The sequence below is a fragment of the Eretmochelys imbricata genome, chromosome 14 (genome assembly GCF_965152235.1).
Source record: "Eretmochelys imbricata isolate rEreImb1 chromosome 14, rEreImb1.hap1, whole genome shotgun sequence".
Lineage (NCBI taxonomy): Eukaryota > Metazoa > Chordata > Testudines > Cheloniidae > Eretmochelys > Eretmochelys imbricata.
Genome location: NC_135585.1, coordinates 3,891,921 through 3,916,965, shown reverse-complemented (window position 1 = coordinate 3,916,965; position 25,045 = coordinate 3,891,921). Strand labels below are relative to the sequence as shown.

General features: G+C 57.4%; 1 protein-coding gene across 1 annotated transcript in view; it reads right to left on the bottom strand.

Moving 5' to 3' along the window:
• SDK2 (sidekick cell adhesion molecule 2) overlaps positions 1 to 25,045 on the bottom strand; it is a 169,377-nt gene that overhangs the window by 43,173 nt on the left and 101,159 nt on the right. The window contains exons 3-5 of the mRNA XM_077833358.1: positions 11,666 to 11,772; positions 6,241 to 6,388; positions 1,419 to 1,552 (exon numbers count right to left, since the gene is read on the bottom strand). Coding sequence (XP_077689484.1) covers positions 1,419 to 1,552; positions 6,241 to 6,388; positions 11,666 to 11,772 — 389 coding nt within the window. The remainder of the gene's footprint in view (positions 1 to 1,418; positions 1,553 to 6,240; positions 6,389 to 11,665; positions 11,773 to 25,045) is intronic.

Here is a 25,045-nt window from a genome sequence, read left to right as displayed (position 1 = left end):
TCAGGGCTTTTCCGTGGGATGGGTCACTCGGTGGCAGGGACCACGCTGGTCAGGGTGGGCCATGGCCAGCTGAGGTCAAAGGGGAACCCATTGCTCATCGCAAAACCACCGTGTCACTCGACACAACTGGCAGGACAGGCCCTGGCCTAGGGAAGCTGGGGCGGTGGGGCAGGATTGAGGGGCACCGGCACAGCCATTGGGAGGCAGAGCCCAGGACAGGAATTGCACAGTTGGGTGGAGCTGCAGGGCAGAGCCAGAACAGCTGCACCAGTGCATGGGGAGTCCCTGCCCCATGCAGAGCTCCACCCCTGCCAATAGCCCCGCATGCGTGGGCAGGAAATGTAGGTACCATGAGAACCGCTCAAAATGCCCACAGGGGAGGGGCGGCTCACTTGCAAAGAAATCCAGCCCTTTCTGCAAGGCAGCGCTGCCCAGAGCGGCTCCTATGCGCCCCCATCTCCAGGGACAGAGCAGGGGATGTGCAGTGCGGAGGCAGGTCCTACGGGGAAGGGGCTGGGCTGGTGGTATAATTAGTGCCTGCCGGCTCCTGCAGCACAGCCCAAAGTGCCGAAATAAATTTCGAGGAGGCTGAGCTGTTAAGTCAGCAGAAGTCGGAGCCTCCAAAGAGATTTACTGCAAATTAAATTTGGGCCTGAGCCAACGGGAGCGCCGGGAAGTGGGGCCAGAAAACCAGATGCACAGAGACAGCCCTGTAAAATGGCCTGGAGACACTGGGGTTGTGGGGGGCGGAGGGGTGGGCACCTCCTGGGTGGGGAGGGATGGGATGGGACTGGGCCCTGATGGAGCCAGGAGAGCTATTTGCAGGGAACAATTCCCCCAAAGAATGTAGGGGGTGAGCTGCAACCCCCAACCCCCTATCCATGAAAAGCCCTGGTACAGCTTCTGTGGCCGGCTGCTCCCCCCTCCCCGCCAGCGGACGGCATTACAGAGCCAGTGTCACCATTTAGGCTTCCCTGCTCCCTGGGCGTTCTGGTTAACGCCAGGCCGAGCAAGGGGGCCCATCACCCTCCTCTTGAGAGAGTGCACTCACGCCCGCCCATGCACACACACTGCACCGAGTCTCGACGTTGCGGATCCAACCCAATGCCAACACCCCACGAGGGTGACCAGATGTCCCGATTTTGTAGGGACAGTCCCGATATTTGGGGCTTTTTCTTACATAGGTGCCAATTACCCCCCACCCCCGTCCCGATTTTTCACACTTGCAATCCGGTCACCCTGCACCCCGCCCCCTGGATCTGGCCCTGGGATTCATGCACCAGGCGGTGCAGAGCCAGCAGGGCACTTATTCTTTCCCTGCGCTTCCTGGATTCCTCCTCTGAGGAACAAGCCCCTGGGGTGGCCTCCGGAAGCTCCAACCAGCTCCCTTTACACCCCCCCCGGAGCCCAGCACTTACTCTCCACGGTGAGAGTGATGGGCTGGCTGGTCTTGTTATCCCCGTTCTTGTCATTCACGGCCTGCACGTAGTACCGGCCTGCGTCGGGCGCCACCGTCGACAGGATGACCAGGGTGTTCTCCAGCGTGATGGCTCTGGCAGGGGCAGTGCAGAAGAGACAGCGTGAGAGGAGTGAACCCGCCAAGGGGAGCAAGGGTGCGGGGTGGGGGGGGCAGCCCTCAAGTTCAGGGTTCTTTGGTCCAGGGCCAGTTCAGGCTGGTCTCCAGACAGGGGTCCCTGCGGACATTCGGATCCAGAGCTGGTGGGGAAGGCAGCTCAGAGCCTAGCTCAGATTCGGTTCACGCTCTCCCACCGCGGGTTTCACTCAGAGGGTAAAATACCACTGCAGGCATCGAGTGCAGCGCAGGAAGACTCAAATTAACGAGCCCACAAAACCCTTAATCTCGGACAAAGAGCAGAATTCACACAATTGATCACGCCTGTCTTTATGTTCCCCAGTGCCTAAGCATTGAGGGAGGGGCCGACAGATCGGACTGGTGCAGATTAATAATCTTTTCTTTTCTTTTTTTACCCAATGATCTAATCTGATGGAAACATAAAATGGCCTGAGGAATATATTTTGCCATTAAATACGAGATAAAGGAGTTTTATCTCCTCCATCCTGCTTTGCAAATAGAAAAGAGACCGGTTCAATTCTCACATAATGTGGGTTACAAATTCAATTCCATCTCGCTGCAGCTGTCAGCACCCAACACTGCTGCCACCACTGTGAGTGTGTGTCCGTGTCCCCGTGGTTGTGTGTGTATGTGTGACTGCATGGGAGTGTCTGCCGGGGTGTGTATCTCTGGTCCGGAGACATGGGTACAAGTGTGTGTACACTGCATAAGTATTTATATATACACGCACGGGCGTGTGAAACGCATACCGGGAGCATGCGACTCCTCTAGCAGCTGGTCTGAATAGGAAGTTACAAGCCTACTACAGCTGCCAGTGAGTGGAGGTGCTCCTTTAGCTAAAGCAGCAGACGTTCAGGCTTTTTGGGCTTCAGAGTTCAAACCCCCGGGGATGCCCCGAGCAGAGGGGCCATTACCCTTGCCTACGTGTGTGTGTGTGTATGGAATATGTCTATCTGTGTGCCCCGTATGTGTGTCCAGAACGATGACATGTGTGCATGGCTGCAGCGTGTATTATTGGTATGTACGTTTACGCACGCCATGTACGTGTTCGTGGCCGAGGCTGTGCACCGCCTCGCTATTACCCGCGTGTGTGAGCACACAAGCAGAGAGGAGGCTGGTGTGAGAGCTCTCTTTCCCCAGGCCTAACCCAGGGGAGAACGCGTGTCTCACTAGGAATGTATCTGTCGGCGTGGGGAGAGGGAGCCATTTTTCCCGGCAGACTATTCCAGCCCGCGTGGGTGCCAGCACTTTCCCTCACCCATTTCCTCTGGCTCCTGCTTTTTTTCTTTTTTTTTTTTTAAATTCATTTTCTCAACGATAAACAAAACCATTAGTTTGTCAAGTCTATCGCTGGATCCTAATGTGATGCGCCCGCGACATCTGTTAAGCATCCTTAATGCTAGTTTAACAAGGACAAATCCAGTCTAGTTCCTTTCGCTTTCTCATTAGGTGAGCGTGGCAGGGTTTGGATGGATTCTCTCCAATAAACAGCTCTGCTAATGTCTCTGCCTCCCCGCAGGCAGGTTGGCGGGAGGGGGGATCGGGACGTCTGACGCGCATCTGAAAGGCTGTGAGAGAAGTCCGAGACGCCCTTCTGCAGCCTCAAAATATCGATGGTCCAGGAAACAGTACTTTGTCTGCCTGATCTCGAAGCAGCCTGACCCACAATTTAGCACAATCCAGGGATGCAGGTACACCCCCATATGGCTCCATCCCCAGCTGTGGCCCCACCTCTCCTCGAGCTGCCAGCAGGTTTCAGAATTAAGATGAATGAGGCATCTTGGAGCTATTGTTTCCGGCTCTCTGCAAACTCAGACAACCAATAGTCACGCTTGGCTCACATTTTCAAGCTTTTCTTTGCACGCATGAGAGCTAGAAATATATAGATGTTCTTCATCGTGCGACTCCGGGAGCTGTGGCCCAGGCCTACGATATCCGCCCTTTAAACCAGACCCGGGCCCAAGCAACCCTGTCATGCAAGACAAGCTCACTGCACCATGGTGACACCGGTGACACGTGCTGGGAGGGAACCGGTGACACGTGCTGGGAGGGAGCGGCACGGCATAGCAGCAGCAGCGTCTCAAGGCTGAGAAGCCGCATGACAATGGGGTGGCAGCAGCCCGGAATAATCTGGGCGTCACGTTAACAGCTGTGCCCACCGAGCTGGTGAGAAGTGTGACCCCACAAAATCCCGGAATAAGTAGCAGCCCTAGACTGACCAGCCTGGGCCAGTTCTTTCAGCCTGGGGCTGCTGGAGAGAGCTGGGGCCAACTCTTTCTTTGCACTCAGGGTCGGCTGGGATGGCAGCACTTCCGAGCCATCAGAGCTGGGAATCCCACCCGGCTGTGGAAGGCTGCTGGGCCCTGATGCATGCTGGGATGAGCTATCCCGAAGGCAGGGGACCTCAGCTCTGGGGACCTAGCAAGCGGGCACCCAGGACTGGGGGTTTGCATCGTGCTGGGAACCTGATCGCCACAGAGATCTTTGAAGTCAAAAGGGACGTGGCTCCCCTTCCCTCTGCTAGGCTCACCCTCGGCACACCGGGAAGCACCAGCATTCCACAGGTCCGTCAGCAGGGGGTGCTCTTTGCCCTGAAATACTTTCTGAGCAATACCCTGACGCACCACCAGGAGGTGCTGTGCTGCCGCTGTTGGGTTATTAGTGTCCTGGTTCTGTTTGCCGGGAGAGCTCAGCCCCTTGGCCGTACTCCCTGGCTCCTGCTGGCGCGCCGCGTGGCTGTGTGGGGGTGCCGTGACGGCTCTAAGAACAGACTACAAACCCCCTGGAATCCCGAGGAAGAAAGGGGCTCTAGGGATGTCATGACAATGATAATAAATACTTTGCACTGATACCGCTTGGCCGTGACTGTATGGAACAGCCCAGTGCCGGGGGCGACCGGCTGCTGCCTCGGAGGCGACTCCATTGAAAGGAAAGTAACCCTTCACGTGGTTGACAATTTAAAACGGAAAGCGTCAGTTAGTCTGTGTCCTGCACGCAAACCATGCAAGACAGAGCGCCGGCTGCTCTCAGGCCTGGGCTACGCCACGAGCTCCGGTGCTCAAGGCTGTGAAACATTTCACGCCCTGCGCGCCGTAGTTAGGTGGACGGAAGAATTCTCCATCAGCTGAGCCACCGCCGCTTGGAGAGGTGGGTGAACGACACTGACCTCCACGCACCAGTGTATCAAGATTGGAGGTAAAACGAGAACACTGAATCTCCTGCAGAGAGTGGCACGGTGCAGGTGCTGTCTGGAAGCGGAGAAGGAGCTGGGGGCACCAGGGAAGAAGCTGGGGGCCAAGGCCTTAAGATGCTAAGGGGACAGAAGGCCGGTAAGGGGTGGGGGAGATGAGGGGAAGGTAAATGGGGAGAATCCCCTGTGTTTTGGATGCAAGCTGTCACCCTAAGCAGCTCCATCACTGCCAGCCTGCGTTAAATAAATGAAGGGCTGCATCTCCTCGTTACCCATTGTTGCCATGGGTACATTTCCTCCCTCTCCCTGCTCTCCTTGACAGGATTCTGTAGTTAGTTAGTCGAGCTCCTGCAGCCGTCTGATAATTTAATTAGAGGACAAAAGCAAATCAATCCCAAATAAATAAACGAATAAACAAACCCACCGCCGGCTGCTCCCTGCTTGTCCTGGCATGGGCAGGACCCGGCCAGTGGGTTGATAAGCAGCTGCTAATCACCAGGTAGGGGGCGGGAAGCTGAATTTCCCAGTCAGATAGTGGGCTCCCAGGGCTGGTGGCTACATGCCACCCTGGCCTGCCTCTGCCAGCCTGATAGCATTCATCAGATCCGTATCTCCGCCCCACAGACACCAGCCGATTCGCTCTCCAGGACCCCTTTGAACTCCGACATGAATATTAATCTGCTGTAACTGCCAGGAGCAGGGTGGCGGAGCGGGCGTTTAATTGAATCAGCGCGCAGAGCCCGGGGAGGAGGCGGGGGGCTGGTTTGTGGGCTGGTAAGCAGGCTGGCTCCCCAGAGGGCTGTTCGCCAGGGAGGACACGCTGGAGTGCAGACTCCCCCAGGGGAAGGTGCCGTACAGGGCCCCTGGGGGCCAGGGGGGATGTGCTCAGGGGTTTTCTCGGTCTCCTGACAGCAGGCACTTGGCAGGCAGAGGGGTGAAGCTAGGGGGCAGACGGGGAAGAGGAGCGAGAAGCTGGTGCGTGGACACATGCAAGAGCAAGGCTTGGTGTTTCCCTCCACACCGCCGTCCCAGTGTGCTCGGAACGCTACTCCTGCCCCCAGCGTTCCCTGGGGGTCTGCGCTGCTGCAGGGGGGCGCAGTAGGGAGCGGAGTGAGCGCTGCCCTGATGCCAGTCGTGCCCTTCCAGGCCCGGCTGGATTGCTGCCCTGGGGACCGCGCTCAGTACTGCCGTGCGGGCGGCCTGGGGGGAAGTCACCTTGCGCAGTCAGGGTGGGCTTGCCTTGCTCAGTAGGGGGTTATTTAGTTAGAGAACCCCCTGCCTGCATAGGCCACAACAACCCCCCACAGGCAGCAGGCCCCAAACCTTCACCCCGTCCCATTCCAGCCGGTGCTGTTGGGCCACCGGGGCAACTGTCTTTGGCCTCCCTAGAGACAGCGGCTCCTCCCCGCCCCACCCCGCCCACAGGCGTCCCTCCAGGGCTGGGACTAGGACTCACATGCGGCTGCTGGGGGGGATTTTCCAGCCGTCCCGGAACCAGGTGACCTGGGGCTGTGGGAAGCTGGCGATGCGGGGGGCATGAATGACGGCCGCTTCGCCGTGGGACACGCTCTGGTGCGTCTCACTCTCCTCGAAGCTGCCCATGTCTGGAAAACAAACAGAGACAAAGGGGTCAGGGCCAGCAGGGAGCCGGCAAGGTGCTCTCGGAGCCCAGCACCAGAGCGTGGGCCAAGGAGGGAACTGTCTGTGTCCATCTCCTTGCCACCGCATGGGCCTGCCGCTCGCCCCCATCCCGAGCAGGGCCAACGTGGCTGTCCCCAGCACCAGCCTCGCTCCTCAGCTGCCATGCCTGGCTCCAAAGGTCACGGGCAGCTCTTTGTCTCCTGCTCATGGCAGGGCTAAACTCTCCTTTGCTGCAATGCCGACACTAAGCCACGGTTCAGCTGCTGGTGTGCAGAGACCACAGCCCGACATGCTGACCAGTACTGCCTCACTGTCTCCTGGTGCCTCCCGCCTCCGCCCGTCCGCATCCATCCCTCGTTTCATGTCTTTGACCGTGACTGGAAAGGCTTTGGGGCAGAGACCGTCCCTTTGTCCTGGGCTTGTCCAGCGCCCGGCACACTGGGGGCCTGTTCCCAGGTGCCGCAAAGAAATCGCATTTTGGGGTGACCCACAGACGGCTGTGAATCCCCTCCTGCCTCCACACGAACAGACCGGGTGCTTCAACCGAAGCGGCAGAGGCTCATGCTTCGAGGTCGTGAGTTCAGTCCCTGAAGACAACCCACCCGTGCTCCATTCAGCCTGCCCGCTGAGCACACCTTGGGGAGAGGAGGGCAGGGCGAGCTGAAGAAATGAAGGCACGCCCATTCAAGGCTCCATACCCTTTGTGGATAACCCCCTACCGCTTCAACACATGGGGGAAGTCCACAGGGCTGAATGCATTAGAGAAGCAGGAGGAACCACTATTTATATCCACTATTGGATATTAGGAAACACTATTTCACGAGGAGGGTGGTGAAGCATGGGAACGGGTTCTCTAGGGAGGTGGTGGGATCTCCATCCTTAGAGGTTTTTAAGGTCAGGCTTGACAGAGCCCTGGCTGGGATGATTTAGCTGGGGTTGGCACTGCTTTGAGCAGGGGTTTGGACTAGATGAGCTCCCAGATGAGCTTCCAACCCTAATCTCCTAGGATAGGCCAACTGTGTGGATGGTTCGAGCCGACTCATGACCGTGGCACTGCGGGCAAGGTCAGAGTCTCACTCTGCCGTCTTACTGCTCAGCCACGCGCACCCTGGAAATGTATTGCGGTTTCAAAAAATAGGAGTAAACGGAGTAAACTAGGGTGTGTGAGGAAGAGGGGAGGGAGGGGAAATATTTTATTGACTTCCCTTAATTGCTGTAATTAAAAACATGTAAAGAATCTTTTTTTAACGACTTCGCCATTATCATTAGTTGTTAGCGCAGCTGCCTTATTAATTTCTCATTAGCTCTTGATTTGTCATCACTCTTCGGGAGCGGGGTTCATGGGGATCTGGCTGGGACCAGCTCTGGGGGTGACACTGGAGTGGGGTGGGCTCCCATCCAAATGACCAGAGGAGAAAGCCAGTCCCTCAGCACTGGAGTGAAATCACCGCTGGGCAGGGGGCCAAGACAATACCTAGGGCACCGCTTGAGCCCTGCTTTGGCCCACAGGATTAAGTGCCACTCCTGCAGCCCACACCAGGAACGGTCCCAGTCCAGACACAGAGCCACCAAACTCATTGCACCAAGGCCTGGGCCATTTTCAAACTAAGCTGCAAAGGCCCCCTTACCGATCAGCTGGATTGCACCGTTCTGTCACTGCTTGGCTCTGCTTGGAGACTTTAATGCTAGATGAGACAATGAGACACAAGCAGGGGCTTGCTCAGACAGATTCCTCAGCTCATTACAACGGCCCGGAAATCTCTTGCACTGCAGAGGATGGGCTGAGTTTCTGAGGAACCCAGGAGAGCTCACCTGGGTGTGCCGGTACTTTTTGATTCATAGATCTGTAAGGCTCAAATGGCACATGGGGACCATCTAATGTGACCTCCTACGTCACAGCACACCCCCACCCCCATGATTCCAGCATGCAGCCCTCACCTTCTGGCTGAGCGAGAGCGTGCCTTTGAGAAAGAGTCTTGATTTAAAGACTTCATGTCCCCCATTTCCCTAGCTATCCTGTCGCAACGGTGAATTGTCTTCCCTGCAAACAGTGTGCACCTTACTTCCAGCCTGTTCTCGCACCGGCTCCCAGCCACAGCCTGCTGGGCCTGTCGCTGCGGCTTTTTCACCAGGTTTTTCAACGACGGCAACGAGCGGTTCCGTTATCAAACAAAAGGGTAGACGAGCGTTTGCATCTTCAGATCCAGCCGCTGTCAGTCCCACTGGGGCAGCTCGGGCGGGGGCGAAAGCCCTCGCCGGACGTGTCAGTGACGACGACTGAGGGAACCTTGTCCTGCCATTTTAATATTTCACCTTGAAAATTTGTTGCCTGCAACAGGCTTGTTCGACCTCCACCTGCTCTGCGCTGCCTTGACAACCCGCTTAGCCCCACCCCGGGCTGGGGCGAGTGTAGGGAGCTGGTTGGTCTCGCACGCAGAGCCCAGCTGTGCTAGGTGCTGGGCTTAGCCATCGCAGGAGACAGTCCCTCGAAATCTAAACAGACAACTGGGCCCGGGGAGAGGAAGTGACTCGCCCAAGGGCACACAGGGAGGCTATGGCAGGGCTAGGCCCTGAACCCAGATCTCTGGAGTCGTAGCTCAGAGGCCACCCTTTCGTTCTAGCAGAGCTTTGCTCTGAGGGTAAGGCTGTGCCCGTTAGGAGCTGTAATTCGCCCCCCTGCCAGCTCTGCCGGGTGGGACCAGGGGAGGCTGCTGCGCAGACGGGGCTCTGAGCAGGGGCAGGTGACCTGATGGTTAAAACGCCCGAGACTGGCTTGCTGTGCAGCCTCCACCTTGCTAGCCCAGAGGGCTGCTCCGCTGGTGAATCATGGGGCCTCTGCCCAAAGCAGGGGCCAGCGCATTGCTGTTACACGGCCCGCTGGAGATGGCAGCCCTTCCCAGGCTGTGCTCGTGACCAGCGGGCACAGGACCCCATTCGCAGAGGCGGCTGGGAGTGTGCAGGCCTGCTCAGGTAGCTGCGGTGGTTCTGATTGCAGCGATGCGGGGCTCACCCCTGAAGGATGTAGGTCCGCCGTGAGGGGAGGGGGCACGTAGCCCATCCCAAGAGGCCTCAGGCCTGCGTGGGAACAGTGCTGGGAGAACCAGACCCGGAAGGGAGGAAGACAGAAAAGCCTTGGGATGACAAACACTCAAGGACGCGGTCAGTGGGGGGCCTGTGCTCCAGCGTTCCTCTCCCGTCCCCGGCTGGCTGAGTAGCTGTCAGATGAGAGGCGGCTCAGTTAATTAGAACGAGTCGCCCGGCTTTTCCCTTCGTTACTGCTGAGAACCGGTCCTGGCCCGAGGCTTTCATCCTAGCGCCGAATGAGGGGGATCCAAAGAGCCCGGGCGCTGCGGGACAGCAAGCCCCCCAGCCAACCAGGCTCCTGTCATCCCTGCATTACCAGCCCCCTGCCGCTGTGGTGTTCGACCCCATGGTTGGGGCACCCCCCTGCCTGCCTCAACAGCACCGTGCCCAGCGAGGATCCCCCTTCTGCCCGCTTCCTGCCAGCCTAGGCCACCCCTCCCTTTTCAAACACTTCCCAACCAATTCTGCCTCTGCCCTTCTCCCGTGCTGAGAGGCGGGGAGCTAGGTCAGCCAGCCCTGGGCGCACAGCTGGCTCTGGGTCCCTGCCTTCCACATGCCCCATGTGAACCCCCAAAACAACCACCCCTCTGCCCGAGAGGGGCTGTCCCAGCCTGCTGTGCTGGTTGCCCGCCTCAGGGCCTGATCCTGCCTGCCTCGTCTCTTTACAGTGTCGGCCCTTCAGGGCAGTGCCCGTCTCTCAGCAGGTGTCTGTGCAGCTCCTGGCAAAAGGGGTAGGAAGCAACGTGGCCAGGGGTGGGCCCCGACCCAGACTGGGACCCACCACTGGCCGCGTTGCTTCCCAGCCCCACGCTCCTTGGCCCCGTTGCTCCAGTTCTTTCCCCTCTCTCTGACGGACGAGACTCGCCAGCTCCACACGGCTCGGCAGGAGCCATCTGGCAATCCCGCGCCTCACGCCAGCCTGAAATCCATCATCTTCCTTCCAGCCTTTCCCGCTCTTTAGGGCGCCTGCAGATGCCTCACTGCTGATTTATGCGGGCGGCTCGCCCCACACCAGCGTTTGCATTTGCTTTCCATAATGATTGTAAATGCTGTTTACTTTGGGTGCCTGTCGAAGGCTACTCAGAGGAACAGATTTCTCTCGCTCCTGGGTGAATTCTACTTCTGAGTGAAGCCTGGACGATGCCAGCTTGAGATAGGAGTGGGGCAAGCTGCCCCTGCCCTAGCTCTGCCAAAACACCCCAGTCCTGACCCACAGCCCCCCCTGCTCTTCCAGTTTGGCCCTGCACCCCCCAGTTCTGTCAATGCTCCCTTCGTGCTGAACCACAGCCCCCTGGCTATCCCAGCCCTGGGCTCCCCACCCCCAGCTCTGCCAGTGACCCTCAATCCCAACCTGTAGCCTCCAGCTATCCCAGCCCTGGGCTCCTCACCCCCCAGCTCTGCAGTGACCCCCAATTCCAACCTGCAGCTATCCCAGTCTTGGAAACTTCTCACAACTCTGCCAACACCCCCAACTCATGGCCCGGTTGCAGCTAATTTCAAGCCCAGCAGTGTGTCTGAGTGGCTCAAATGATTCCTTCCAGCGTGTATTGTCTTGCGGTGAATTCTATCTACCGTCCTGCCGCCCTTTCCCCTCGCTTCATTAGGCCCCTCTGAAGTTCTTCATGCTCTCTCCTGTGTCCTGCACATTTTGTCACCTCGCTGTTCCCCCCCTTTTCCAGCCAGTGCCAGGATGCCTTGTCTGTGAACCTTTAGTGTGTCGAAAACGGAGCTCCAATTCCGACCCCTTTGCTGCTGGTCTCTTAGCCAGAGTCTGAGCCAGCCGAATCTACTGCACTGAGCATCTCTTAACGACAAGAGTGGAATTCACTCGGGGGAGTTACACCCGGCGAGGAATTTATCCCGAGGTCACCACTGCTCACGAAGGGCTCTGCCCATATAGAGGTAGCATCACCAGACACAAGATTGGAAAGTCCTTGGGGCAGGGCCTCTTTGCTGTTCTGTGTTCATATGGCACCTAGCGCAGGGGGGCCCCGGCCTCGGTCAGGCGCTACTGTCATAACCAGAATTAAGAACAATGACATCTGCCCGCCGTGGGCCGTGAAGGTCTTTGGGCCCTGGTGGATTCTTCAGGGCACTCCAACTCCGGGTACAAAAACTCACCCACCAACGGAGACAAGAAGGAGGGTGCGACTTACATGCCACCTGGACTTCCGTCTGCCTTTGCAAGAGAGCCCCCATCCGATTGCGGACGATGCAGCGGTAGATGCCGGCATGGGTGCGGTCCAATGACGTGATCATGTACCTAGAGGGAGAGAGGGAGAGGTGACTAAATAGATACAGACACGCAAGTGATTAGGTACGCTGGGAGGCCAACCACAATCTGTCACCTCAGCCAAGAGACTAACCGAGTTCCCACTACCTTTACGTCTCTCTGTGCAGAACCACAACGATCCAGGCACTTAGCTATTGATGTGCCTCACTGCAGTCGCTCATCAGGTGCCCGTTACTTCTCCAAAGCCAGACCACAGATGTCCCAACCCATGAAAGAAGCTGGAGGGGTGGGGGAAGGGAGGGAAAAAGAGAAAGCCCCCTGCTGGCAGCCAATGGTATTACAGGAACACAGCCTGCAGGATATATTTGCATTTTTTACCCATAATGCTTTGTGGAGCATAGATCCATCAGTGGCTATTAGCCAAGATGCCCAGGGACACAAGCCCGTGCTGCAGAGATGACCCTAAACCTCTGACTGCGAGAGGCTGGGACTGAGCAATAAGGGGATGGATCAGTCAATAAATTGCCCTGTTCTGTTCTTTGCTTCAGAAGCACCTGGCACTGGGCACTGTCAGAAGACAGAAAATTGGGTGAGATCAGTGGTTCCCAACCCATGAACACCTTTCACAAAAATATCAAATCTCGCAAACCCCCTCCTGAAAATGAATATTGCCAGGGATTTTCTCCCTTACCTGAGCATAAATTATAAAAGCAGTGATCTTGGAAATAATTTGTTTGTTTTTTTTTGACACGCTTGTTACACACTATTATTACATTATTATTGATCATTACATTATTAATTTTATTACATTATGAAAACGGCAACACTCTTCCAAGATCTCACTTTTGTAGCTCATATCACTTCGATTAAGCCTCCTACATGTTTCATCCAGGAGTACAGACGTGAACCAGCACAAAGGTATTTAAGAAGCCAACCCAGATAAAGAGTTCCTCCCACAAGCATTCGGGTCTTGAGCAGTCCAGGCAAACAATGCACGACTACAACAAAACCTAAACTTGTTCTGCCAGGAAGTCATGGTCCCGGGGCTTGAGCTGCCGGGCCCTGGCGCCTGGGGTCCCTAGGGACGGCTCTGTCTGCCATTACAGAATTTTTTTTCCCGAGAACCCCCTGATACATTTCGCGAACCCCAGTTTGGGAACCACTGGGCTAGATGGACCCTTGGTCTGACCCAACATAGGCACCATCTTTATGAGTTGCTAACCCCTGCTCTGCCCCCAAGGGCACCCCGCCCTCACTCCTCCCTCTCCCCCCCAGCGCCTCCTGCACGCTGCTGAACAGCTGATCTGCGGCCGGCGGGAAGCGCTGGGAGGGAGCATCCACTATTTTTCCCTGTGGGTGCTCCGGCCCTGGAGCACCCAAGGAGTCAGTGCCTATGTGACCCAATTTGGCCGTTCTTATGGGCTTCGCAGCCACGTGGCTGCCCTTGCTCTAACGCATACCCTATCGCATGCCTTTCAAAAGCAACCACGCCAAGTGTGGGATGGGAGAAACCTCTTGCTGCGGTGAAATTGGCACCCTGGTGCAGGATTCAGCACTCCTCACAGTACAGGACACAACGCAGACAAGCGTTGCGTACGTATTTCTGCCAGGAAACACGAGCAGTGTTCACTAGCTGCCCCACTGCCCGTGTCCGCCTGTGGCGGGGATAGGAGACGATTCACATGATGGAGAGGCAGCAGGCTGTCAAAGGTAGAGACGTCTGGAGGGGCTGTCCCAGAACTCCTGACCTTTGCTTGCAGCCTCTGAGCTTCACAGAGGCCAAACGAATTCCCGACAAAGCGCTGCTCTGAGTCACTGGCACCCGGCTGCACAGCTCTGACCCCCAGCAAGGACCCAGAGACCTTCAGGTCTATTCTGGGCCTTGGGGAACAAGCATCCTTGGCCCTGCTGACCCCACGAGGGAAGGGGAGAGAGCTCAGGGCTCCTTCCCCCACATTCTGGACTGCAGCCTTTAATGCATGTGCTTTTCCCTTTCACTGCTGTGCCGTTAACGGCCACACCATTCCCACACCTACCACTCAGCACGGCGGGGGAGTCTGGAGCTTGTGTGGGCCCCTTGCCTGGGGGATTCCCGCCCAGGTCTGGGGCCAATGCTGGGAGCTGGTGCCGCGGGTCAATGCATCACACTTGACCTCCAGGCATCAGATTAAAGCGAAGCAAAGTCCCAGGGGCTGTCTCTGAAGACAACCCTGTTCTGCCCCTTTTCCGAGAGGACCCCAGGTAAGGAAGCGGCTGTAAAGGGTTGAGCCGTGCCATTCGCTAGGCGCTCTTCAGAGTCTTTCTTGGCTGACTTTATTACACTTTTACACTCGACTGGCCAGAGTTTATGCTCCTTTCTCTTTCCCTCACCAGGATTCGACTTCCTACTTTTAAAGGAGGATTTTTTGCCTCTAGCCGCCTCTTTTACTCTGCTGCTGAGCCCTGGAGGCATTTTTTGGCCCCTTGACTGTTCCTTTTTTATTTAGGGTCCATATTTCATTCGAGCCTCTATTATGGTGTTTTGAAATAGTCTCCATGCAGCTTGCAGGCATTTCACTCTGGTGACTGCTCCTGTTGATTGCCGTCTAATTAGCTTCCTCGTTTCCGTGTCGTTCCCTGTTTGGAAGTGAAATGCTACAGCGGTGGGTCTCTTTCGCATTTCCCCCCTACAAGGCTGTTAAATTTAGCACATTCTGGTCACTATTATCAAGCAGTTCAGCTGCATTCACCTCTTGGACCAGACCTAGTGTGACACTTAGCACTAAATGAAGAACTGCCTCCCGCCCTGTGGGTTCCAGGACTAGCTGCTCCAAGGAACAGAATTTTTATCTCTGCATCCCGCCCTTTGACTCGATGCGTCTTTCACATACAGTGCCAATCCCCCAGCAGCACGACCTACTCTGCCTTTCCTGTCCCTTTTGTACCCTGGTATAACTGTGTCCCATGGATTATCCTCGTTCCCCCAAGTTTCCACAAGGCCTCATTTCCTGCCAGGCACCCTACCTCATCTGTCTTAGTATTTCCACTCTAGCATTTCGACATGCTGTCTGCAGCCAAAGATTCCTGTATGAATGTAGCTCCAGCCCCTCGGCTAAGGCAGCCAGGAGAAACAACCCCCCCGTGGCCCAAGATCCAAGCCAAACACCGCAGGAACCCCAGAAGAGCCAAGTTCTGCTTGGCCAGTGGCGTTCTCCCTTTCCTCCCCACGTCCGGGGCTAGACGGAGGTTACAGGACCCCATGGTCAATGCTAGCTTTGCAGTCAGAGCATTGCTCTGAGCACAGCAAGCCCATTGCAGCTCAAAGAGAAGCGAGCCATGAGTCAGCGTGGCCATTCCTGGGGCCCAGTCCAGCTCCCCGGCATGACACAAAGGGAACCCAGGAGCTTCCCCTGGGGATGGGGAACATGGAGCAGCCTGGCTTCCCAGCTCCAGTTCTCGACGGGAGACAAGCTCTGCCAGCCTGGGGCAACAGGCAACTTCTCCAGCTCGAGCAGGGACGCTGCCAGGCATCGCTCAGACAAACTAGCTCTAGTCCCTGAAGCCCCACTGTTTGCCTGCTCCTCGGCCGAGCCGCTGTGCCGCCCCCTCTCGAAAGGCCCTCATGGCTCACTCCAGCCCACCCAGTTTGTGCCAGCCTGACTCCAGTGCCTGGAGAGACAGGATGCAGCCTCAGCCGCTCCCAGGAGAGGGCCCAGTGAGGCTGCCTGGGGAGCAGGGCCGGCCCGCCCGGCAAGGTCACCCAGCCCGGTGTGGTTCTGATTAGTCTGGATCGAGCTGCACGCCAAGCCTCTTATCATCACCGCCACCCGCGGCTGCTGCGCTTATCTGTCCCTCGCTAGCCTCAGAAGATTATTAGGAGATAAGGAAAATAAATGTACATTGGCTCGTTTCGGCGCCCTTGGGCACGAGTGCTTACCTCCTCCGTCCTAGCCAGGCCCCACTCACCCCAGCTTGGAATGGGGCGCCAATTCCCTGTGTATTTAACACTCATCCCCCCGTATTGAATCATGTGGGGATTACAGGGGCCCCGACCACGATCAGAGCCCCATGGCACACAGTCCCTGCCCCAAAGCGTTCACATCCTAGACCAGGCAGGAGGGGGACAGGGATGCACAGAAAGGGGAAGCGATTTGCCCAAGTCATGCAGCGGGGTGCGGAGCTAGGAACAGAACCCAGCTCAGCAGTGTCCCAGGCTAGCAGCCTGCCTACTAGACAACACTGCCCCTTAGCTTCAGCCTCCCGAGCTTGCAGGGTAAAGCAGCACCTCACTGTTGGAAGGCATGAGTGGCAGCCGGGGCATTAACCTCGGGGCCTCCTCTGGACTATTTTTGTTCAGAACAGAGAGAAACCGGAGACGGAGAGGAGTAAATAAATAAGGGAACCCAAGCCTCCCCCGTGAAATCCAATCAAATGCCGCAGACTGCTTTGATTCGGCTGCGTTTTGTCTTTTCGATACACAGTTTAAATTAAACTTTAATAACGAGAGACTAATGGATAGTCACTGCCTGACAGACTAAAACCCCCTGCCCAGCCGCTGAGGGCGTCAGCACTGCCAATGCCCCCCATCGAGGCCCCCCACCCGGTCAGCTGGCACCCAGAAAAGAGCTCGAGTTGAGCATCTCGCCCCCTGCGCGGCTGCACATGGAATTGAATCTGCCCCACGCGGTGGCTGCAGAATGGGAGCCGGGAGCCTTTGATGCAGCAAAGGGGAGGAGGGCGATAAAGGTTTAGCTTCAAGACCCCACAGAGATCTGGGGGGAGCAGCAGCCGCAGCACTCTGCCGTGCCAGGGCTCCGATGCCAAGCGGGGGGCGGCTAAGGGAGTCGAAGAAGTGGCTGTTTCACCCCAAGGAACCTCTCAGGGGGCCTGAGATAACCTAGATGTGCCCTGAGCCACCTCTGGGTGCATCAGTGAGTTGATAGCTGGGAGAGGTAGTCATATCGTGGGGACGTGCTGTACAAAGCTTCCCCCACCTGCTCCATCTTTGATGACGCCCCTCGATCACAAGTGGCAAAATACCTCCCTGCCCCCTGTTCCACTCCTGGGCTTCAGACATACCCAGCTCTGCCAAGGCACCTCAATCCCGACCCGCAGCCCCCGGCTATGCCAGCTCTCGGCTCCAGACACACCCAGCTCTGCCGGGGCACCTCAATCCCGACCCGCAGCCCCCGGCTATGCCAGCTCTCGACTCCAGACACACCAAACTCTGCCAGGGCACCTCAATCCCGACCCTCAGCCCGCGGCTATGCCAGCTCTCGGCTCCAGACACACCCAGCTCTGCCAGAGCACTTCAATCCCGACCCGCAGCCCGTGGCTATGCCAGCTCTGGGCTCCCCACACACCCAGCTCTGCCAGGGCACCTCAATCCCGACCCGCAGCCCCCGGCTATGTCAGCTCTCGGCTCCAGATACACCCAGCTCTGCCAGAGCACCTCAATCCCGACCCGCAGCCCCCAGCTATCCCAGCTCTCGCCTCCCCACACACCCAGCTCTGCCAGGGCACCTCAATCCCGACCCGCAGCCCCCAGCTATGCCAGCTCTCGGCTCCAGACACACCCAGCTCTGCCAGAGCACCTCAATCCTGACCCGCAGCCCGCGGCTATGCCAGCTCTCGACTCCAGACACACCCAGCTCTGCCAGGGCACCGCAATCCCGACCCGCAGCCCCCAGCTATCCCAGCTCTCGCCTCCCCACACACCCAGCTCTGCCAGTGTATCTCAATCCCAACCCGCAGCCCCCGACTATGCCAGCTCTGGGCTCCCCACATACCCAGCTCTGCCAGAGCACCTCAATCCTGACCCGCAGCACCCCCTGATATTCCATTTGTGCACTGCACCCTCTTCACGCACATATCTCTGCCAACGCACTTCCTCATCCCCAGTGTGAAGCCCACCCCTGAAACACAGCCAGCTCTGCTGATGCCCCTGAATCCCAGCCCTGGCCATCACACTGGACTGTGCTATAGGGCACAGGAGGCCTTCTGCTCAGGGGCACGCTCACTGCTGAGACCTAGCAAACTCATGTCATTCACCACCACAGCCTAGATGACCCCTCGGTCTCCCCATAATGACTGACAAGCCTGGAGGACCCCAGGGCTGCCATGGGCTATGAGTGCTGGGCCGTCTTCCTGTCCGCGCTGCTTGACTGCCCTGGCCTTGGGAGCTAGCAGGGGATTTGCAGAGACAAGACAAGCACTGTCCAAGTGTGTCTGAGAGAAGGATCCTTGCGTATTTCAATCCCCTGCCGGCTCACAAGAACAGAGCAGACAGACAGATTGGAGCCAGGAACAGGCGCATGCCGGCCTGGTGTGCATGACTGCAAGCAGGCCCTGTGTCCTGAGAGCTGCTCAGCAGAGATACAAGAGCTAATCGGCATGGCTTGCCAGGCCTCTTCTCAAAAACAGGGCACCGCTGTTCCGAGAGCAGCCGTGCGAGCCACCAGCGTGTGCAAGCCACCACTGTGCTGAAATTCCACCGAGTCCCCGACCAGCCCCTAGGTGGCAGTGTAGGACCCCCGTTGGGCCATGAAACCGTTTCCTAAGCGCTCAGCTCTGGCTCTCCAGCGCAATGGACAGGTCAGGGGCCACCAGCGTCCTGCCAGCCCTCCCCCTGCCCCGCTTTCCACTGGCGGCCAAGCAATCCCGGAGTTCCAAGCCCCAGCTTGGCTGGCCTCGTTAGCCCGAGCGGCTGCGACTCCCTGGCAGCCGTCACTGTCACCGGCTCTTCGGGCGCTTTGGGCCAGAGGGAGCACCGCCAGCCCCCTGCATTCCTGCAGCACCTCCCTTTCCACAGCACACAGCTGTCCCCCCGCACCTCCAGATGATCACAGCACTCCCGGCTTGGCCAATCCCCAGCATGCCTCTGGTGGCAGCCGCCCAATGCAGCCACCTCTGGGGTGGAGGGTGTTAACCCACTGGCACACATCGCGCTGCACAGGAGCAAGCTGAGCCTCAGGACTTGTCAGCCCAGGCCCCGGCTGACAGGTTATGAGCTCAGCTGGGTGGCGGTAGAACCGAGCTGGCTGAGTGATCGCTTCTGCCCCTGCCCGGTTCCTGTCCCGATCGCTCCTGATCCCTTGCTCCCGACTCCTGCTCCAGCCATCAGGCCTGCCTTGCCCACGCCTCGCTCAGGACGCCACCATTCTCCCGCCTAGGTGGGGCTGTGGGAGAGGGTCATCGGGGGATGCATCCCCCTCCCAGCCCTGGATCTCCTGCTGTGCTGAGCGGGGGCAGATGGCTCACTAAGGGGGAGCTGCTGATCCTGCCCCCCTGCCCCGGCCTTGTCTGCCTCACGTTTTGTCATGGTTCAGTTTTGTCGTTGTTTGGAGAGACACGGTGAGCGAGCGGCATCCAGGAGAGAGGCAGGTGAGCCCAAGTCCCCCCAGCCCCGACCCCCGCTGTCTGGGCCAGTGGCCAGCAGTCCCTTGGGCACTGCCCCCATCCTCCGCTTCCCCCCAACAAGGGCCGGCTGTCATTGGCCACTGCTGGAAACGTCTGACCGAGCTGCCCCGGGCAGGGAGCTGGCGGAACAGGGCCGGGGGGCAGGACAAGCCCCAGGGGGGAAAACGCCCTCGCCCCCGGCAGGTGTTTGCAGTGTGACAGTGTCCAGCAGTCCCCCAGAAGGCCTGTGTGCCCCACTGGGGTCCAGAGCCAGGGCCGGGCTCTGAGCGTCGCCGGGGCCAGGGCACGAGAGAAGAGCTGGGTGGAGCCTCTCCTGCCTGACGCCAGCCTCGGGGAGATCAGAACTGGGCCCCACCAGTGAGGGCTTCCCTGCTTCCCTGCCCGAGCGCCCGGCTTCAGAGCAAAGCTTCCTGGAGCGGGTCTGGCGCCTGCCCTCTGGGGCGGGCACAGCGGGGCTGGCAGTGGTGTTCAAAAGACAAAGAGGTGCCAATATAAAAGAACCGGCTGAGCCCTATGGCCTGTGCCTGACCCTGCAGGGAGCACGCCCGGTGCCCTGTGGGAGAGAGTCCTTCAGTGTCACGCCCGATATCGACCAAGATCCTGACTGGCTTTCAACGAGAGATTTCAATTCCGCCGAGCTGTCAGGAGCCGATGCGGACACCAGAACTAATGGGCAGACTCTCCTTGCGCTGTCCTCGGTAATAAATCTCACCCGTACCCCCAGCGCCGGTGTCGAGAAACACACATGCTCAAACCCGCACACAGACATGGAGCCACGGACAAGCAGACACATGTATGTGCATACACTGGGGCCCAGAAACACACACGCCAAGGCCTGGCACACCTCAGAACAGACCCAGGTGTGCTTCCTTACACAGGTGTACGCACACCCATACACACCCATACACACCCATACACATGCACACAGACGCAGCGATGTGCTCCTACCCCCTCCCTCTGCTCACTCGCCTGGAGCTCTGTGGACCTGGACCCCATGCACCTCTCACTCCGTCCCCATGGGAAACAATGGGAGGTCGAGGCCCGGCAGGGCTGCCGCGCAGGCCAGCAGCGCCAGGGGGAGAAATGCACCCCAGGGACCCGTGCGTGTGGCTTGGCAGACCCGGTGCTGTCCCCCTGCTGAGTCACACGCAGGCAGCTGGGCCAGACAAGCGTGGGGCTGGCGGGAGGAGGGCGAAAGGGGCAGGGTGCTGCGGCTGGCCCAGGTCTGCAGAGGACGCTATGCCCTGGTGGAAATTAAACAGGGTGCCCAGGGATTTGCAGCCACCCCAGACCAATGACACACCCTGCTGGCCCACCCGCAGCTTGGTGCTGAGACGGCCACATGCATGAGCTGGGCACAGAAGGAGCTGGCAAGACTGGTGTGATGCAGGGGCAATGATACACAAGGGCACGGGGGCAGCCAGGCAACCCCAGGGGTGTCAGCCGCCCCCACGTGCACTCCTCATCTGGGGACAGCAGCGAGTTCCCATGGGACCAGCATCCTGCTCAGAGATGCAGAAGGGCTGGCGACCCTCTGGGCTTCTCTCTGCCCTACGTCTGGCTGGCATTGGCAACATGTCTACTTCAAACTGAGCTCCCGCCGGGCTCCAATCTGCGAGTGCTGCGTCCGTCTGGAATTGACCAACCAGTCAGAAATGGCCCACGCCCCGACCCGTGAGCAAGTGAGCAAGGCTCATTGGGGCGGAGCACACACTCCACCGGCACCTCACCGCAGCGGGACTGCGAACCCCCTGGGCACAGCGTACGGAAGAGACAGCGAGCGCGTGATACTGCACTCGCACGCCGACTTGCAGAGAGCAAAGGGCGGGAAAGCTCGCGGGGACTCGGCAGCTGCATTCCCGGCTCCGACACTGTCTCGCTGTGTGACCTGGGGCCATGTCCCCGTGCCGTGCCTCAGTTTCCCATCTGTAAAAGGGGGATGAGAATATGCCCTGTTGCCTTAAGCAGACTGTGCAGGGCTCAGAGCTTGCTAAGTGCTCGATAAATAAACAGGAAGGGCTGAGTACCACACGTGCTTCCTGAATTGCCTTGCGTTTATTTGCTGGCTCACCCAGAGGATCAGATCACGTTTGGCATGTGGGTAACCCTCACTTGTCTGATCCCCAGCAGCGCCCATTACATGATACCTGGCCTTGCATCATGCCTGGTGCACATGCAGCCTGCTCACAGAAGTGCCCTCTGTGTAGGCACAAGCATGTCTGTAAATGCACAGACAGACACCAAACTCTTACGATGCTTCACCCCACCGAGTCTGTACTGTGTGCTGGGTGTGTCAAATTGGTCCGCCAACCCCCGGGAGCCAGGGCTAGAGACTCATTTGAATTCAACCTCCCCGCTCACACCCCTGCTGGCCTTTTCTATCAAATGAGCAGCATGTCAGTGTCTCGGCCTGCCAGGCTCTTTGCCTGGATTCACCGGCACTGTGGAGTGCATCAAACACCTCGGAGCCGTCTCCTTGGGCCTGCCAGGGGAGAATGAAGAGATCCTGAGCTAGGTCCGTGACGCGAGACACCCCTGCAGGCCCAATTAATGGGCCTCTTCTCCTTGCCACCAGAGGCAAAGGGGCCATTAAGGAGCCGGCCTGTTTTGCACACCTGAATGGATGGAAATTGCCCAGAGAAAGGAAACAAATTACTCAGCACAGCTTGGCCTGCAGTTATTAACCAAATCAGAGGAGAGACTTTGTTCTCCACTGCTGGCCTTCCGTAAAGGCTTTTATCTACTTTGGCTTTAATTTTGTTTCCTTTCTGATCTCCCTTGGCATTCAGAGGATCGTTACTGAGTGCAGGTGCCTGCCTGACAAAGGGCCAGGGCTGTCTTCACGGGGACGCGAATTAATTGGGGATCACAATGCAGTGGTGGGCAGCTCTGCAATTATTAAGCAGGAAGTTTTGTTTATGGTATAAACCCTTAGGAGAGTTTGGCACTGAAACCAGCCCCGTCGTGGCACGGCCTGTCCTCCGTCACAGCCTGGTTTGTTGCTGCCACACTGCTCACGAGCACTGGGCTGGGGCAAACCGGTTTGTTATTGTAGGGTCACTCACAAGGGTGGGGAGAAACATGCTGGTTTCTTCTTGTACGGTCACTCACAAGGGTGGGGATATACACGCTGGTTTGTTATTGTAGGGTCACTCACAAGGGTGGGGAGAAACACGCTGGTTTCTTATGGTGCGGTCACTCACAAGGGTGGGGATATACACACTGGTTTGTTATTGTAGGGTCACTCACAAGGGTGGGGAGAAACACGCTGGTTTCTTATGGTACGGTCACTCACAAGGGTGGGGATATACACACTGGTTTGTTATTGTAGGGTCACTCACAGGGTGGGGACAAGCACTGGTTTGTTATTGGAGGGTCGCTCACAGGGGCTGGGACACACGATGGTTTGTTATTGGAAGGTTGCCCATACGTGCCGGGCTGCTGGCATTGATTTTCCGGGTTTTTCAGTGATAGAGAGAACGTTGTTTCTGAGGGGAATCCATGCCTACAGAGATGAATGGTCCGGGCTGTGCAAACGGGACCGATGACCGAGAGTTAGAAGGAAAAGCCAAGCCAGACTTCCAGGCCCAGGGTTCAGGAAGGGAGCTCAGCCCAGGGAGGGAGAGGTTATGCAGGTGACTTTGTGGCTTTTCTGAACCACCAAGCCAGAGCCCCTGAGAGCTGCAGTGATAATGTGACATGGCGATGGCCAAGCGATAGCATGACACTGAACCCTCCCCGTCTATCTATCCAATGTGATCTAGCTCTGCGTAAACCCGGCACCACTTGACACCCTGATGGAGAACGGCTTAATTAAGTCCCCTCACGTGTCCATCACAGACAGCTAATAGGCCTGAAAGCTCAGTGGCTGTCCAAGCCCCCGGAGCTGTCACCGCACTGCTACTCCCGGGGTTCAATAACGCTGTTTTAAATCCCATTGGCCATAGGCTAAACCAAATCAATCCACACAGTAGGTCTTTTCTTCCAGGCCTGGGAGAATGACGCTGCATCCAATGCCGGGGCAGCAAAGGCCAAGGGGCAGAGAAAAGGAACGGCCCCTGAGCTGCCCCAGGAAATCCATCTCCCAAAGCCCTTCCCCTCCAAAAGGGGTTTGGAACCAGGGTGACCCACACCTGCTCCCCTGGGCAAACCTGCTGACAAAACAGCCCCTTCTGCCCAGGGGAGGAGACATGTGGGGATTTCTAGGCTCATCTGCTCAGTTGGTTCGGGTGGGAGATGCCCTTGTGGGCTCCTTCCCCAGCCCTCTCCTCCCATGAAGATGAAACAACTAGAAACAGTGGCTAGCACTTCCCTCTGTGGCAGCAAATCCGATGCAAAGGCATCTGGGCTATTTTCGGGGGTGGCCGCCTGACCCAAGACATCACCCGAAGCTCATGTCACTTTATTATCATAGGGTCACTCACGAGGGCTGGGCTGCAAGTGCTGGTTTGTTATTGTACAGCACGGGTGCTTACGAGCCCTGGGATGCTAACACTCCCTTTGTTATCGTAGGGTTGCCCAGGATCGTGCAGGCTGGTTTGTTATTGAAGGGATGTTTAATGGCTTATGCCACTGATTTATTTTGGGGGGTGAGGGGACGTCACAGCTGAAGCGTCTGCTTTAGCAAATTAAAAACCAGAACGCCGCAAGGTCCAGTGATGCTTTCAACACAAGCCACGGTAAGCAGCAGCTCAATAGATTTGGGATCGCAGAGCCTTGGCACAGCCCCTTTGATTAACACACTGTATAACGACTAATTAATTCTACAGGGGGACGTGTACGAGAATCGTTATTGTGTGATCAGGACATGGCAAGAGAGCATTAAAACACACTTAGCAAGATTTACCAGCTCCCCACATGCAGAGAGCCGTGGCCAGCCCCAGCCAAGGCCTCACTCAATATGTTTTTAACCATCCCCCCGGTATTTAATCAGCTCATGTTAACGGCATTATTGAATCTCAATTAGCTCCTGATTGGAGAAAGCTGCATTTTGACACATGAGGCCAGAGCCATCCTTGGCGGCTCCTGCAAAGAGTCCTTTTGCTGTGGTCAGGGGAATTCCAGTAACTCCGGCGGCCTTGTAAATCGCCAGCTCAATTGGTCCGGCTAGAACAATAAGCTGTTTAATAATTTATGCACATGCATTAATCTGCTGGCTTCCTACGGCGCGCAAGGGGCGGAGAGCCCAGCCACGTCGGGCCGGAGAGAGGCACAAACAACAAGACGGCTATTCATGTTTCAGTATCTAAGAGGGACAGAGCCAAGGTCAGGGCAGGAGGCTGGGAACACGTCCTACTTTCCTCCGCCGCTGGGGTGAGTGCCTTCCTGGACTGCTGATCCAAACTCACGAATAGACTCTGGATCTGTAACCCCAGCTCTTCCACGGACACCTCCCCTCCCCATTAACCAATCAACACGCACAGCTTGGCTATCCTACAATAACACACGCAGCCCCGCCCTCCAGAGCAACCCTACAATAACATACCAACCTGGGTAGGCCAGGGCTCACGAGAAAACTGAAAATCAAAAAAGTGTCTCTTTCCAAATATACCTGGGAAACACCCCCCTAGGGCTTCCCATGATATTGGCCTTTTCAGTGTTTTTTAAACTTTGTTCCTCTTCTCCAGAAACAAATGAATCGATGGGGACACTGCGCTGCATGGACCCCCCTGCCAGCAATGGGGCTAGAACTCAGAGCCCCCTGCTCCAGAAGCACGCACCCCAGCTATGTGAATTAAAGAAAAGTCTCCCCGACCTCGGAGCGGCACGGGGCCCGTCGCAGGCAGTAGAGCGGTCCCGATTGCCCCCAGTACAGGGCACTGGTACACACATACACGCGGCACTGAGCAGACCCTTCAAACCAAGTGACACCCAGAAAGGGCAGGAGCAGCAACCTCCCACAGGG